General features: G+C 52.4%; 3 protein-coding genes across 3 annotated transcripts, besides 13 other annotated features; 1 reads left to right on the top strand and 2 right to left on the bottom strand.

The window, feature by feature from the left end:
- Positions 1-152: 152 nt before the first annotated feature.
- On the bottom strand, positions 153-8,669 carry PVX_113915 (hypothetical protein, conserved; the record flags this gene model as incomplete). Its single annotated transcript, XM_001616121.1, has 8 exons — positions 153-470; positions 608-827; positions 1,020-5,214; positions 5,369-7,498; positions 7,627-7,739; positions 7,890-8,004; positions 8,178-8,326; positions 8,612-8,669. 8 exons carry the CDS (start codon positions 8,667-8,669, stop codon positions 413-415), a joined length of 7,038 nt encoding a protein of 2,345 aa, XP_001616171.1. The 3' UTR covers positions 153-412.
- Positions 1,011-1,032: a microsatellite.
- Positions 1,178-1,258: a microsatellite.
- Positions 3,414-3,451: a microsatellite.
- Positions 6,562-6,602: a microsatellite.
- Positions 7,014-7,050: a microsatellite.
- Positions 7,646-7,687: a microsatellite.
- Positions 8,557-8,687: a microsatellite.
- An 869-nt stretch (positions 8,688-9,556) lies between these two features.
- On the top strand, positions 9,557-11,193 carry PVX_113920 (RNA binding function, putative). Its single transcript, XM_001616122.1, has 7 exons — positions 9,557-9,616; positions 9,804-9,862; positions 10,019-10,087; positions 10,230-10,307; positions 10,464-10,532; positions 10,686-10,749; positions 10,937-11,193. The coding sequence occupies exons 1-7, from the start codon at positions 9,589-9,591 to the stop codon at positions 11,029-11,031; spliced, it is 462 nt and encodes a 153-aa protein (XP_001616172.1). The 5' UTR covers positions 9,557-9,588; the 3' UTR covers positions 11,032-11,193.
- A 279-nt stretch (positions 11,194-11,472) lies between these two features.
- Positions 11,473-15,030, bottom strand: PVX_113925 (hypothetical protein, conserved; the record flags this gene model as incomplete). The annotated part of the gene is made up of 2 exons (XM_001616123.1): positions 11,473-11,793; positions 11,941-15,030. 2 exons carry the CDS (start codon positions 15,028-15,030, stop codon positions 11,473-11,475), a joined length of 3,411 nt encoding a protein of 1,136 aa, XP_001616173.1.
- Positions 13,114-13,183: a microsatellite.
- Positions 13,562-13,582: a microsatellite.
- Positions 13,741-13,793: a microsatellite.
- Positions 13,824-13,866: a microsatellite.
- Positions 14,757-14,778: a microsatellite.
- Positions 15,031-15,382: 352 nt separating the features above from the next.
- Positions 15,383-15,431: a microsatellite.
- Positions 15,432-15,512: the final 81 nt, after the last annotated feature.

The raw sequence follows: 15,512 nt of genomic DNA, 5'->3' as shown, positions 1-15,512 counted from the left end.
GCACTCCATTTCGTTTCGTCTCCCCCCATTTTTTTTGTAAATTAATCGTGCCGAACCCCGCGCGCACTGCTGCCCCCGAGCGGCTCCGCGGCGCCGCCCCTGAGGCGGCGCCCCCTGCCCTCGCCTCTGTCTTTAACGCGGCCGACTTTTTTAAACACAAATGAGCGTTCAACGCGGTTGCAAAGTTGCCACATTTAAGAAGCTTTAAGAAGCACACCAGGTGTAGGAGGCACACCATATGTAGGAGGCACAACAGGTGTAGGAGGCACAACAGGTGTAGGAAGCAAACGGTGTAGAAACCACATGGAGGGTAAAAAGTAAAAATGAAGGGACGTACGGACAGCCCACGTCGCCGAGATACGCGGACATCTCGCAAGCTCCCCCCGAATAACCGCCACGCGGCGCTTCCTCACTAGGTGAACTGCATTTGGCACGACGGGCACTTGGTGTTGTGGGACGTCAGGAACCACCTGCGGGGGGGAAAGGAAAACGGGAAAGTGAAAAATGGAGGACGGACCAGGGGTAGGCAAACGGGTTGCTCCGCTAGCACGACCCTAATAGTCTGCTAACGCTCGCTAACGCTACGCTAACGCTGCGTGTTACGCACTTGTGCAGGCAGTAGCTGTGGTAGGACGTGCCGCACTGGGAGCAGGCCTTGTCGCAAGTCTTCGTCTCGTAGAGAATCATGAAGCAGATGTTGCACTGGGACTTATTCTCAAAGTAGCCATTCATGAGGCTGTCAAATTTTATGAACATCTCGTTGATGTTCCCCGTGCGCGCATACTTGTACATGCTCTTGATGGAGTTGTGCACGTGCGCTTTCTTGTCTGCAGGGGGGGGGAAGCGTGCAAAAAGCAGTGTAGCGAATACGGACCGGCAACCACTCAGTTGCCGCACGCCAAAATTGCTTATACGTCTCTCATACGGTTCAGGGGGGAGAATTATTTTTATTATTTTTTATTTTTTTTTCTTTTTTTTTTTCTTTTTTTCCATTTTTTGGGGGCGCACCCCGCACCTACCTAGCGACTCGATCCTGTCACTTATGACCATGTGCGAGAAGGGGTAGTTGGGGAGGAAGATCAGCGTCAGCTTGGCAGTCACGTCCTCGAACTGCTCACTGTCGTCCTCCTTTATCTTGTACTTAAACGTGAGCGTCTTCGAAAGGGGGTCATACTGGAAGGTGGTATTCACGTACCCACTGGAAATTTGCCTCAACTCTTTCAGCTGATTGGAGATGATTATATTTGAGAAGAGGATCCTGTTGAAGTTTACGACGTCGTGTAGCTTGGCTTCGTTCGTTATGGTGATGCACTCGTTCGGGTAAATCGTTATGAGGCGCAGGATGAGGTGCAAGGCGAGCAGGAAGATGTAGAATTTGTTCCGCTGCTGGATTGGGAAGGGGGGGTTGCGCAGCTGGTTCGGCCTGGGGGAGCTACCCTCCCTCATGGATGAGGTGTCTTCCCTCCTGGGGGAGCTGCCTTCCCTCATGGATGGACTGCCTCCCCACCTGGCTGAGTTCCCTCCCCAATTGCGCTTCGCCGCGCCCCCCTGGAGAATGTCCCCAACGCGCCTTATATCACTCACAAAATCGCCCACGCAAAAATTTTGGCTCTCCAGGAAGGCCAAGAACTGCTGGTGCAGCTCCGGCTCGTAGACAAAGTACTCAGCGGAAAGGCAAATGTTTAGCATGGACAGAAGGACCTTCAAGTAGTTCAAGTCCAGGACAAACGAATACAAATCTATGAGATTCTTGTTCAGGTCGATTAGGAGAGATGGGTTCTTCAGCTGGTTCTTCAAAGCATGCAGGGGGTTCATTTTCTTTTTGTAACTATCTTCCCTCTTGGTGCGGTTTGCTGGGGGGGACACACGCACAGATTGGGGGGTATCACTTCGACTGCCTTGACGATGTGGTGTGTGGTCCCCTTTCTGGCCATTCTCACCCTCACCCTCTTCGCAGTTTTGCACCCCCCTGGAGGGGCTCAGCGTGGGACTCCCCCCTCTGCTGCTGTTTGAAGGCCCTCTTCTCCCCACCTCAGCTTCTTCCCTCGCTGGGGGTTCTTTGCCCTTCGTTTTGGGGGGGCCTCCGTTCAGCTCGCTCAAGAAGGCGTCATCGCTCTCGTCAGAGGGGCTACACAAGTGGTTGCTCCCAATTGGGCTATCGCCCCGAGTTGGGCTTCCCCCCACCCCCGCTGCACCAACCTCCGCGTCGGCTTCCACTCCCAATACTCGGCAGTCGTGCCCATCAACGCCCCCCCCAGCGGCGGACGCCAGAAACAAGTTCCTCCCCCCTTCAGTAACGTGCAAGTAGGAGCTAATCACGGCAAACTTAAACATATGGGATCCTCTCAATTTGTGAAGTTCCGAAAAGAAAAGCAAATTCATCAACAGAATGGTGAGCGTCTTCTCTACGAACAGGTTGCTCTCTCTGCACTTGGCTACATTAGAAAAGAGGATAAACAGGTAGTAGGTATTTACATACACGTCTAGCATCCTCCTCATCAGCTTGGCCAACCCTTTCCTACTTAGATTCATTTCATCCAGGTGAAATATACCCATCTGGAGGTAGTCGCAAAAGTGGGTAATACTCACTGGAAGGGATAGCAAATAAATCGTGTACAATGACTTGACAGTTTGCTCATCAAATTGATGAAGTAGCTTCACCAGCTGTGTTGCCACCGTCACCATTTCGTCATCCACTACCCCGTCGGCATAGCAACTGATGGAGGTAATGAAGTACACGAGCTTCTTTAAATCGGCGGTGATTTTATTTGCCTCCTTAAAGGCCGAGAGGAATGTTTTACCCTCCGTTTGGCACTTCAGAAGAGTGTACTTCAAAAAGTGTATGCCCATCTTAGACTGCTGTAAGTGGTGGCATTCCCTTTTGCTTTCCCTTTTTTTCGCCCCTCCCTTCTGTCTCTTCAGATTGCTGTCAACTGAGGGGGAGGCCTTCCTTCCACTACCGCTGCCACTACCGCTACCGCTGCCGCTGCCGCTTCCTGCCAGGGTCTCATTCAGGGCCCTCCATTTCTGCCTATGCAGCGCGCTCTGCTCCTCGTGCACCTTTCGGTAGAAGCTCTTCACAGTGCTGAGGTATTTGAAGAAGGCCTCCTGCAAGCGGTGGGAGTCACGTATGGAAGCGTCACGCAAAGGGGCGTCACGTAAAGGGGCATCACTAGGGGGACATCCATTCGGGAGCACCCCGTTGGGCATGCTTTCTCCATCCTGTGGTGTGCCTTCCCCACCCTTTGGAATCCCTCTTTCACCATTTGGTATGCTTCTTTCACCATTTGGCATGCTTCTTTCACCATTTGGCATGCTTCTTTCACCATTTGGAATGCTTCTTTCACCATTTGGAATGCTTCTTTCACCGTTGGGCAAGCCCCCCCCCTCGGGGGAAGGCTCCTCCCCGGGAAAGGCGCCCTTCACAAAGCCGAGGCAACAAAAGAACACATCAAAGTTGTTCCAAGTGACATACTGGAGAGCCAACCCCAGGAGTACCTTCCTCCTGACGATGGTGCACTCGAACAGATGAACATCTCGGTACCTTCTACTGATGCAGATCAAATGGTGCAGAAGGTTTAAGCAGGGCAGCTCTCCTTTGACGGCCAGGGAGAGGTTCTTCTCCACGTAGGAATGCAGGTCGCGCGGCAGTCGCTCCTTCAGCCTGGCGATTCCGTCTTCGTACTGCTTCGTGTCGCGGAGGGAGGCATCCCCCCCGGGAACGTCGTCAACGCCGCCAACCACGCCAACCACGCCAACCACACTGGCGAGGCACTCCTCGAAGAGGAACACCTTCACCTGCAAGTCGAACGCGCTCTTCACCTTAAAGCGGTCCAGCTCGCGAATGACCTCCCTCATCGCGTCCGCGGAGTGCCCCCCAGCGCCTCGCCGATCCGTTAGGATGCCCCTACAGATGTTGAAGACGTCCCACTTATTCACCTGCCTCATGACGCACACCACGTCAGATATGCTCGCACAGTTGGAAGGTAGCTTCCTCCCACGCTTCCTCCTCTCCAGCTGTCTATGCACATAAATGAGCAAATTCAGCATCCCCATTTCTTCACCCTCATCCGCTTCTACCTTATCTCTCAAACTGACCAGGTGGCAGAACAACGCTTTACTCCTAATGTTGGCATAGGCGAAATGGTAGAAGCTGCAGAACCGATCTGCTTCGTTTTTGTGTGGCTCCTGCAGGGGCTTCTCCTCCTCTGCTGCCCCTGGAGTGGTCGCCGCGAAGCACAGCATGGTGAACCGCTTTAAGTGGCCAACGGAAAAGCACTCCACTTGGTAATGCAGCTTGTATAAACAGAGCAGTCGCTCTACGAACCTCGGATTTAGCACATCCCCTTTGCGGAGCGACAAGAACGCTTCTTCGTTGTCCTTCTGTTGGGCACTTCCCTTCGTGGGTCGCTCCTCATCCTCCCTCTTCAAATCGTTTCCAGTTAAAGCGGCGTTCGTGTCTTCCCCCGCTTCTTCCTCCTCCACCTCTTCACCAATACGGGTTAGCCTCACCAAGGAGTTGCTCACAAGCAACCCGACCTCGAAGCGGTCCCCCCCGGCCACCTCACCCTCATCGTCACTTCCACTTCCACTTTCGTCGTAGTCATCTCCAAACTGGACCATGGAGGACGTGAAGGAAGACCACCTCTTCCCCCTTCTCTCCTCTTCATAGTCCTCCCTACTACACCACATGTACACATCCCGCATCGCCTCCAGGCAGGAGAAGGTACTAACCTTACTGAGTTTTGATGAGACTAACATCTCCTTTGTGCATCTCTCTACATGTTTATCCTTCACATTCAACAGAGCTGCTAACAACAGATGTAGGTGCATGTCATCCAGTGGGTCACCCTCCTTCATTCTCATTACATAAGAGGAGAAGAAGCAGGAGAAGCTTTCATCTGGGAGGGTTCGGCTCAACTGCATTTTTTTTCTATACGCTTGGAACACCCCTTGGTAGAATTGCTCTCCAAAGAGGTCTCCACCGTCTTCTGCCTCCCCCAGCACGGCGGCGTAAAACGCCTTCAGGGGGGAGCACTCTGGAGGATGGCGGTCACCAACACCCCGCAGAAGGCAGTGACTGTATATCTGCAGGGCCGTCTCCGAGAGGTCGAAAAACCTGGTGCGCTCCTTCCTCATAAAATTGATCAGCTTCACGCAGATGGCTAGCTGCTTCTCGGCTGTTTCCTCAGTTGGGGGGGCCCCAAGAAGGGTCTGAAGTGAGGGGGGCAAAAATGGGCAAGTGCACATTATAGTGTGGAAGCATGTGCATGTAAACGGGTGGGCGCACTCAACGACCGCAAGCTCACTTTGGTTGCGCCGAACGCGCCAAACGGGGTCGCCTCTACGCTTCTCCCGCTACGCTTACCCCCTGCATGGACCTCGCCAGCGCGTCGCACGACTTCCCCCCCCGGGAGCAAATGAACGCCAGGAGGTTCAGACTCACATCCAGGGAACTGAAGAGGGCGTCTCCCCCAAGGATTGCCCCTTCTGCCTGGTTCGCCTGCTCCCTCTCCCCACGTCTGCCCCACTTTATGAAGTCGGTAAACACGCAGAACACCCGCTCTAGCGAAACCTCTTCGTCTTCCACTTCCCCCTGCGCCAAGAGAAACTCCAGAAGCCCCCAATGCTTCTTCACCATCGAAACAGCCTCGTAGTTTCTTTCCTCCACCAGGAGGCAGGCGATTTTGAAGGTGCTCTTCAAGGTGTGGATGAAGGCCGTCCTGAGGGTGGCACTCCTTTGGTTGGCCACACCCCCTGGGGTGTTCACTTCACCCCCTTGGTTGGCCACATCTCCTGGGGTGTCCTCTTCCCCCCCTGGGGGGAACACGACCCCCTTCAGTTCTGTTAGGAGGCTCAAGATGAAGTCAACAGCGCCGTGATATTTGTGCCTGCCGCTGGGGGGGGCACTACCACCCTGGGGGGCTATCCCAAGTTTCGAATCGTCCACACGTGGATGGGGATCCCCCGACCGCTCCGGTTCCGCTTCACATCCCAACGTATTATTGCCTGCCCCCAACTCTTTGGCCATGTCTCCCGTATACTCGCTGAGCATGTTCAGGCAACTGAGAGCCGTTCTGTCTGCACATGTAGACGATTTGAGGAAGTGGGTGTAGGTACGGATGAAGTTGGCCTCCTCCAGCTTCTCCGCAATTATTTTCCTCTTCAATTCTTCAAATTTGTCCTTTTCCTTGCCGTCCTTGCTTGGCTTCTTCTTGTGGCAGTAGTAGGTGTTGGAAAGGGCCTCACAGAGGTGGTGAGCCCTCTCGAATGAGTGCCTATAGGTGACGCCAACTTTCTGGGCGAGGATCGTTTCTAGCGGGAGGTGTAGGATGGTTTCGCTGAGCACGGTGTGGCAGTCGTGTTCGGAAAGGGAGTGCGCGGCAGCTCCGTCTTCGCTCAGTATGGGGGTGCTCCCGCAGGTGACGCTTCCCTGGGATACCTCCGCTCTCGCCCCCGCCCCGGCGAAATAGCCAAACAAATGCTGCGCCAAATCGTAGTAAACGACCAGCGAAGAGGCCGTCCCATGCAGCAGCAAAAACAAAAGTAAAAAAAAGAAAAAGAAAAAAAATTCCCGAACGTCGCTCCCCTCAAAAATAAAGATGAACAAAGAAATGTTATAATTAAAAATATCATTCCTCGCAATTTTGTTGTGCTTAATTAGGGACAAGTAACATTTCAAAAAATTCCCATTTATCATTTTTTTATTTTCCGAAAAAAAATACAACAGCAGTAGGTGGTTTATATGCTTCAGGATGTACTCATCCTTATTGCTGATGACACAAGAAATGTAATTGAAGATGGCCACGTTCGCTTTTTCTTCTTCAAATTCGGAGTAGTTAAGCTTATGCTTCTTCAATAAATATATAATATTGTAGACGGCCAGGAAGAGCATTTTTTTGACCCGCTCGTTGTCTTTGCTTTCTTTGTAAATGGAGTTGACTGCGTTGAAGAAGAGGCTGAAGGTGCCGGCGAAGGTGGGGAACTCCTTTCGGATGAACTGCTTCACTGGGTTGAGGTTTCTGCGGTTGGGGGGGGTCGTCTTTTCGTTCTCCTCCACGGGGGGATCCCCTACAGGGCGCTCTTCAATAGGGTCCCCTTCAACAGGGGGATCCCCTACGGAGGGCTTTGCCTCCCCCCCCTTGGCAACTCTCACCATCATATACAAAATGGACGGATAGCAGCAAACCACGTTGAAGAGGTACACTCCATAATCATAATCCTCGTCGTTTTTCTTATTTTTTAAGTTCCTCGTGACTTCCTCGCTGAGGGGGTCTGCAACATACTTAAGGCAGTTATACAGGTTAGTCAAATTCACCTTCAAATTTTTTACCACTCCGTATAGCTTGAGTTCCTCCTGCAGGCGTATCTTCCCTGGTTGTGTCTTCTTCGCCTTCGCTGGGTGCTGCCCGCCTGGGTCTTCCACGCCCCTCGCCTCTTGGGCCTTCCCCTTGGGGGGGAAAATGATGAGCAGAATTTCGCCCGCGATGTGTTTTACCTGCACGGGGGGACGGGGAGTGTGGCGGCTGGGGTGTAGCGGCCATTGGCGCTTCGACAAAGCTGCGTGTAGCTGGAGAGAACTGCCGCGGACGCCGCGGACGCCGCGGACGCTTCTCATCGCCTTACGTTTTTGCTGTAGTCGAAGAGGGACACAAAGAGCGGCGGCAAAAAGACACTCAGGTGGGCCTTGATCTTCGTCTTAACTTTCACTATGAACAGCTTCAGGCACAGGTTTAGGTCTGTGAGGGGGGGAAGGAAGCGGCGGTGAGGAAGCGGCGGGTTAGGAAGCGGTTGATTAGGAAGTGGTAGGTGAGGGGGGGAGCGATAAGGCTGCTGCTCCGCTGCTCTGCTGCTCTGCTGCTCTGCTGCTCGGCTGCCCCGCTGCGTACTTTCCCTGAGGCCGTAGTTCGGGTGGTAGATCAACTTTTTATAAACGCTCGTGAAGGAGGAGAAGAGGTGGCTCACTTCGTCTTCGTCATACTTGCTCAGGTGCAGAATTAGTTCCTGCGGGGGAGGAAGCGGGAAGGTAACGCGCAAATCTCACCTACGTGGATGACACCAACTCGGGGGAGCACCCCAAATGAGCGTTCAACTGGTGAGACGTTTCGGAAGGTGCTTCCACCCACAGAGATACAGATGGGGGAAAAAAAAAAAAAACTGCCAATCTAGCCGCTTACACTTATGGCCTTCAACTTCGTTTGCAGATTTTTTTTGTGCAACTTGTTTATGCAGTTAACTATCAGTTGGGAATTCTTCGACTCGACCTCCGACAGCACGTTCTCCGCGCTCTGAATGAAGATGTTGGTCAGCAGGGCATCTTTGCTGACTGTAGGGAGAGAAGGGGGAAGAAGAAACGCACATGTGCAAATAGGCATGTGTCTATAAAGTAAAACTACACGTGCATGCATGTAGAAATTTGCACTCTCTAAGTGAACGGGCGGAATAGGCATCACCCCTGGGGCGGTTAAACAGATCTGCTCATTTTCGGAAGCGAAACCGGGTGATGCTTTGGATTGAACCACTCGGGGTTTTCTCCCGTCTCTCTTGGCGACTCCCCAAAAAAGCCACCACTTCACTTTTTCGTGTTTCCTCTATGCTTATGCAACTTTACAGTAGTTCCCTTTCGGCACGTATTCCTCCTTCAACTTGACGACTTTCTTTTTCTTCATGGTTGCTTGGGGGCACTTATTCCTTCTCGGCGATTGCCACAGCGCGACTGCCACGACGCAGCTGCTATACCACTCGGCGCGAACCGATCAACCGTTGCACCAGGGTGTCAAATAACGGCGGGGTCTAAACAGGCCAAAATGGGGTGGTCTCCAATTCGCCAGCTACACGCAAATGGGATGACTCCAATTCGCTAGCTACACGCAATTGGGCTGACTCCAATTCGCTAGCTACGCGCAATTAGGGCGGGTGGAGCTTTACAGCGCTTCACCTGCGGGGGTTCCGCCTGGATGACATCCCCTTTTTGCATTAACGTGTCACGGCAGTTTCTACCTCCGTTTGTCGATTCTTTTATGGGAGGAGGTTCGCTCAACGAATTATGCATCACGCAGAAGTTCACATGCCACGTGGTACTCCACTGTAGCGTTTTTTTTTTTTTTTTTTTTTATTTTTCTGCATTCCTCCATTGGAGGGATGTACTGATGGATCGATCACGCTTCTGTGCTACCTAGGCGCGTCGCGCACTTCAGTATACGGCACCCCCGCGTGGTCGCCTTCGCAAAACTGCGCACAGCCACGTGGGCGCATGCATTGCCGTTGCCCGCATTGGCATTGCCCGCGTTGGCATTTCCCCCTTTGGAGTCTCCCACGAAGATGAAAATATAAACGCTCATGCAGGGCGAAGTGCGTCGCCTCCTCCCCCACCCCATCAACATCGCAATCGCTTCAACACAAATTATTTTTGCGAGCGCTTTTAGCAGCAAATGCAAACATGATGCCGCACGTCAGAGGGAAGTTAGCCATGCTCATCAGTTTTGTTACCCACACGAATGCGCATAGTTTTATGGGGACGTAATTTTCCTCTTTTTTTTTTTTTTTTTTTTTTTTTGTGTAACGAGAGTAACATTGTGAATTGCCACAATGAGGGAATTTAGGAAATACAACAGTGGTACTTCACGAGGGGAAGGAAATGGCGTGGGAGAGCATCGGCGGAGCGGATGACGCGGCCCAATCGACCAATCGGACCAAGCAAACCGTGCATACGCGGCCCCTCCGGCGAATTAACCCTACACTGAGCGATAGCTCCCACCATCTGCACAGCAAACAGCATCCCCCCTTTTTTCTCCCCCCGTTAGACGGCCATCATCACCGAAAACACTACCATAGGCAATACGGCGGATATAACCACTCCCATGTAATGACTCACCAGAGGGGAGTTAGAGACCGGCCCAGGGGGACGCACCTACGCGTCTACACAGGGCGCGGCGAACGCGGTGAACGCGGCGAACGTGGCCAACCAGATGAACACTGCTCCCGTGAATTCCCCCCCTCCACTTCTCCCCCCGCGCAGAACGAAGAATACAAGACGAACCCCCACCACAACAGAATAAACAAATACAATAACAGGAATGCCTACCAGGTAGGGACACACCCACATGCATGTGGGCACCTCTAAGTGGCACTGGAAAGGATATTTGCCAGACGGACCACTTCACCAGCGGCATTCTACACTCTCATCGCTCACCCCTTATTTGTGCCTTTTTTTTGTTCCCCCCTGGAAGAACCACGATGAGCGGGACAGCCAAGTGCGCGTGAAAATCTCAAACCTGGACTACACCATCTCGAAGAACGACTTAATGGTACCGTCGGCCAGAGCGGTGGAAGTGGTGCCTTAGCCAGCCTGGGGCTGCACGTGCATACGTATCTGTGGGCGCACTGTTTCCGCACACCCCGCTGTGCCTGCACCACGTGGCCATTTTGCTGCACTACTTAACTTGCTGCTCACCCCCCTGCAGGAACTCTTCAGAAACGTGTGCAAAGTCGTGAATGCCTGGATCAACTACGACCACACGGATAGATCGGATGTAATTTGCGTTGATGAGATGGAAGAGGGGCCAACGTGTGGGGGCCGCCTCCCCCCTCCGCTTCGGCGCTTTTGCACTTTTGCGCTTTCCCCCCTTTGACCATGTGTTCACCAACTAACCGATGACCCGCACTCCTTTTTTTCCTCCTCTCAGGGCACCGGCGTGTGCGTTTTCGAAAACATCAACGACGCGCAGAAGGCGATAGACAAATACGACGGTTAGCTGGAGAGGGAGAGGGAGAGGGAGAGGGAGAGGGTGTTCCTTTGAAGGGGGAAGCTGCACACGCGGATTGGCAGATTGGCAGCAGGACAGTCCAACTGCACACATCTCTTCGAAACCCGCATCACTGTTGTAATTTTTTTTTTTTTTTTTTTTTTTTTCTTCTTCTTTTTTCCCCCGCGCAGGGTCCCAAATCGAAGGAATGGCAATCAAAATGGAAATCATGCACAGGAGGAATTATGGCTACAGGAAGAAGTACAAAAGTAGATGCCCTTGGTAGGAGGGCCGCGCTGTGCTTCCCCAGGGGATTTGACCATTTGCTGTCATGCGGTTATGCAGTCTTGCGGTCATGCTGCCATGCTGCCACGCTGCCAACCTGCCAACCTGACAACCGTTTTGATTTTTTTTTTTTTTCTCCCCCACTGGGACAGCAGTCCGAACTTTTTTAAAAATAATGCACAAAAAAAAAAGAAAAAAAAAACCTCGCAGAGGCGTCAATTTGGTTATTCTTTTTTTGTATGTTTTGAGTGTGATTTCTCCAGGGGGGGGGGCGAACGGGAGGAGTCCATCCATCCGTCCATCCGTCCGTCCTTCTCTCCTTTTTCCCATCTTGGGAGCGGTCGCCCCAGGGCTCCCCCGCGCAGCTGCTCACGGGTGGCCTCTTTTATCCCCACACTAACTGGTATGCCTTCCCCCGTTTCTGCCACCCCCGTTGAGCTACCTACGGCGCTCCCAAATTCATGTACAGCTTGATCGCGCCCAGGAGCTCCTCCGAAATGTCATTGCGCATGGAGATGATGTCCTGCACCTCACCGGCACTCAAGTGGTTCTTGTTTTCCTCGTAGAAATCTTTAAAGTCCTGCAAGTCGCTTATGTTCAGCAGCTCGCAAATTTCCAGCAGCTTGGCGAACTCCTTCTTAACGCTGATGCTGGTGAGGGAGGTGAAGAACAGCATGAGGTTCCTAATGTCGTTGTCTAACTGGACGCACCCGTACAGGCTAAATTTCTTCGTGCGCACGATTCGCTCGATGTATTTGCAGATCTACAGGGGGGTTGGAGGCGCAGGGGGGGTGCATATGTGCGTGGATATGTGAGTGTGGAGTGGTGGCCTCCTTGGCAACGCCCACACGTATGCACGTATGCACACACTCACGTGTGCACGCACCGCGGCATGCCCCTGTTTACGCACCTTCTCCGCGAGCAAACCGACGCAGATGTGGAAGATGTTCTGGTTGAAGTAAAGCGAGATGTGGTAGGCGATGAGCTTCATGCGGCTGACCAAGCCGTTGATGTAGGGGTCGTTGAGCTGGTAGTAGGCGTACTGCTCACTCGTGATGTCAAAGCTGACGCTCTCGATGACGACCAGCTGCCCCACAAAGTGCACCTTCAGGATGTTCAGCAGATTTTTGCAATTTTCGACGCTCATCTTTGAGAAGTCGCTCAGCAGGCCGTCGTAGTTGGCGAACGAGTTGGTGAACATGAGCAGGTGGTTCTGCGATTGCCTCTCCGTTTGCGACTGCCTCTCCGCTTGCGACTGCCTCTCCGTTTGCCCCTCCCCTCGCTTCTGTTTCTCCCCATCGCCCGTTTCGTCCCCTAAAAACCTGTCGACGAAGTACCCGTGGATGAACTGCTTAAAGTTCTGAATGTACTGGTGGCAAGAATCTATGTTGTTCACGCAGTGGGGGTAGCTGAACTTGGAGTTGATGGTTTGGCTCTCCATGTTTTTCCTCTCGGACAGGGGGTTGAAGAGGCTCTCGCGGTGCTCCGCCGTCAGGTACTCGTAGATGCCACTGTTAGCGGCACCGCCATTACCACTTGCATTGCCCTTCCCCCTCGCCTCGCCGCCTCGCGAGGGGTGGTCTCCCCGTACTGAGCTATTACGACTAGCCGCTCCACGTGCCGAGTTATCACCTCCACTTGCAAAGTCGCCACGGCCTGGCCCCCCCTCCGGGGCCTCACTCCGCACGTAGCTCAGCGAACTGACGAAGTTCTGCGCCAGGGCCACGGTGCGGTTGTTGCCCTGGCCCTCATCCACGTAGTTCGTCTCATCGATGCTGCCCAGCAACGCCCTGAAGGAGAAGGGCTTCAAATTGGCAACATCGTGAATGAACGCGGCGTATATACTTTTGCTCGTTTTCAAATTCTCATTCAGGTAATTTCTTAAAGTACTCCCAATGAATAAAATAATGTGGTTCACCAAAACGCACATGGTGTTAATATCGTTCATATTAATACTCCTGCAGACGGATTTCTGAAAAATGAAAAACGCATCGTCCAGCAGGGTAGACGTGTACTCATTGCTGCTACTGCTGTTCATCATTAGGTGCTCGAAGTTTGCCATATTCTCATAAAAATTTATTGCGTTTTTTCCCTTGCTCTTCTCTTCATCAATTAGGGACAGCATAATGTCGTCGGTCAAAACGAATGCCTTATCGATGCAGTGCCTGGTGAACATCACCTCGTAATCGATGTATGAACATAGGCAGTCATGTATACACTTTACGTACGGCAAATTTTTAAACAAGCCTGACTGTTCAGAAAAAATTTCTTTATTTATGCAGCTAGCCAAATTGAACATAAAATTTAATTTCCGAAATTTATCTTCCCCCAATTGGTGTAAAAATTTTTTTATGTTTTGAAAATTATAACAAAGTAATGATAGCATCTCCACGTTCTTGTCCAATTTGGTAAGCTCATTGTAGTTGTCTATCCGGAGGAGCTCCGCCTGACTGCAGAAATTTGAGCAGATCGCTTTTACAACTTTGTTAAAGATTAGCTCCGCCTTTCTGTTGTAAATGATGTAAACTATATGGTCTCCCAGGAGCTTCTCCAAAAAGGCGTTGTGTCTGTAGAGGCAGGCGTATGTCCCTTTGATGCACTCCACGTACACGCTGTCTTCCGTGCTCACTACTTGGCGAGTTAAAAGGTCCAGCTGCTTCTCCACCTCCAACTCGAGCAGCTTCATGGCCACGCGGCACACAAAGAGGTATTCCTCGAAGTGGAGCAGCTGATCTTCCAGGGCGGCGCGGTCCCCACTGTGACTTCGCGCCTCGCCTTCCTCACCGGGATTGCCCCCGTCGCCTTCCTCATCGGGATTGCCCCCGTCGCCTTCCTCATCGGGATTGCTTCCGTCGCCTTCCTCATCGGGGTTGCTCCCGTCTCCTTCATCATCGGGATTACCCCCGTCGCTCGCTTCATCGTGGCTTTCCTCACCGGATTGCTCACCGCCCCCCTCAGAAGAGTCCCTTCTCTTCTCCCTCTGCTCACTGTGCGTCTTCTTGACCCCCCCCCGGCGAAAAATGCTCAGGTACAGGCCTACCTTCGCCCTAGCCCCATCCACGTCCTTCACCTTCACACACTCGCAGATTTCTTCCTCGATGAGACCCCTCACATGCTCGTAGTACGCGTTCAGCAACTTTATGTTCTCTTCATCTGTCTGGCATATCTGCGCATACGCCTGAACTTGTGCATGCGAGTGGGGAAGAGCGTCCTGATGCTGTTCGGGGGGGTCCTCTAAAAACTGCCTTTCCCTCTGCTGGGCATAACTAATTATATCACTTTCAATGACCACTTCTTCACCGCTCAGGAGGATGGCTACCCCCTTCGCGCGGTAGGCATGGCCCGGGGCACTTCCCCCCAGCGGTAGCAGCCCAGACCGACCATATCTATACAGGCACCTCCTTACCTGCAAAAACTGGTTCAGCGGCTCAATAGCATCCAAGTAATTCCTCCTCACGCAGCCCTCCACCTGCCTTATATAATCCTGCAGCTGAATTTTTAACGTAGTATATTCGTACGACGAGTTAACATCCGAGATGGTCTTATAGATCCTTTCCATCTGCGAAAAGGCATCATAATTACACTTCTCCCTAAGGGAGCTATTAATTTTATTTATCCTCCGTTTAAACAACAAGTGCTTCTTCACCTGTGTGTTTATGTTGTCGATGTTACTTACGAGGTTCTCCTTCTCCTTCTGCTGATTGAGCTTTATTTTTAGGTCGCATTTGTTCCTCAGGATGTCCAGCTTTTCTATATACTGGTTGATTCGTTTGATGTTTGACTCTTCATCCCTCTCGGTGCGCTGTCCTTGCGAGTCGTGGGATCCACTCGAGCTGCATGAGTCAAGGGTGTCCTCGTCCGGCTCACTCCGCTTCGCGCTATCGAGGTGGCCTTTCCACTGGTTCCCCCCTATATGGCCTTTCCATTGGCTCCCATGGAGATGACCTCCCCACTCGTCACTCTCGCTGGACTCCCCGCTCGAAAGCGACTTCCCCGTCATCGTCACTGCAGCGGCGCGGCTTCTCTCGGCGTGGAGCCACCTTTTCCTTCGCTAAGCAGGAGGCTTCTCCTGAACCAGTTGCATCGCGGTGACTCTTCCACAAGGAACTCCTCCTTTTCGTCGTAAGGGGGACCCTCACCGCGTGGGACGTCTTGATCTTCGTAACAAAAAAAAAGGCAAAACGGGTGAAAAGCTCGTGAGGCAACAAAACAGTTGCTACTAAAGGTTCACTTAAAAATGGCTGCCACAATGTTATGAGGACTGCCAAGCATTTCTTGCTCTTGGTTCATGTTAGAATAAGGGGGGAGGAGCGATCCCGCAAAATGGCCATCCTAACTGGATGGCACAAACGTCTCGCAGTGCTTAAGGCTAGGTGGCCCCAATGTGCCTCGCGTTCATCCACAAGGTTGTTTTAACGGCACCCCTGCGTATGCGGTGGGGCAGGGAAAGTAAAATGAATGCATTGCAAAGGTGGTAGTAGT

The sequence above is a fragment of the Plasmodium vivax genome, chromosome 11, assembly GCF_000002415.2.
Source record: "Plasmodium vivax chromosome 11, whole genome shotgun sequence".
Lineage (NCBI taxonomy): Eukaryota > Apicomplexa > Aconoidasida > Haemosporida > Plasmodiidae > Plasmodium > Plasmodium vivax.
This window is presented reverse-complemented; position numbering and strand designations above follow the sequence as displayed.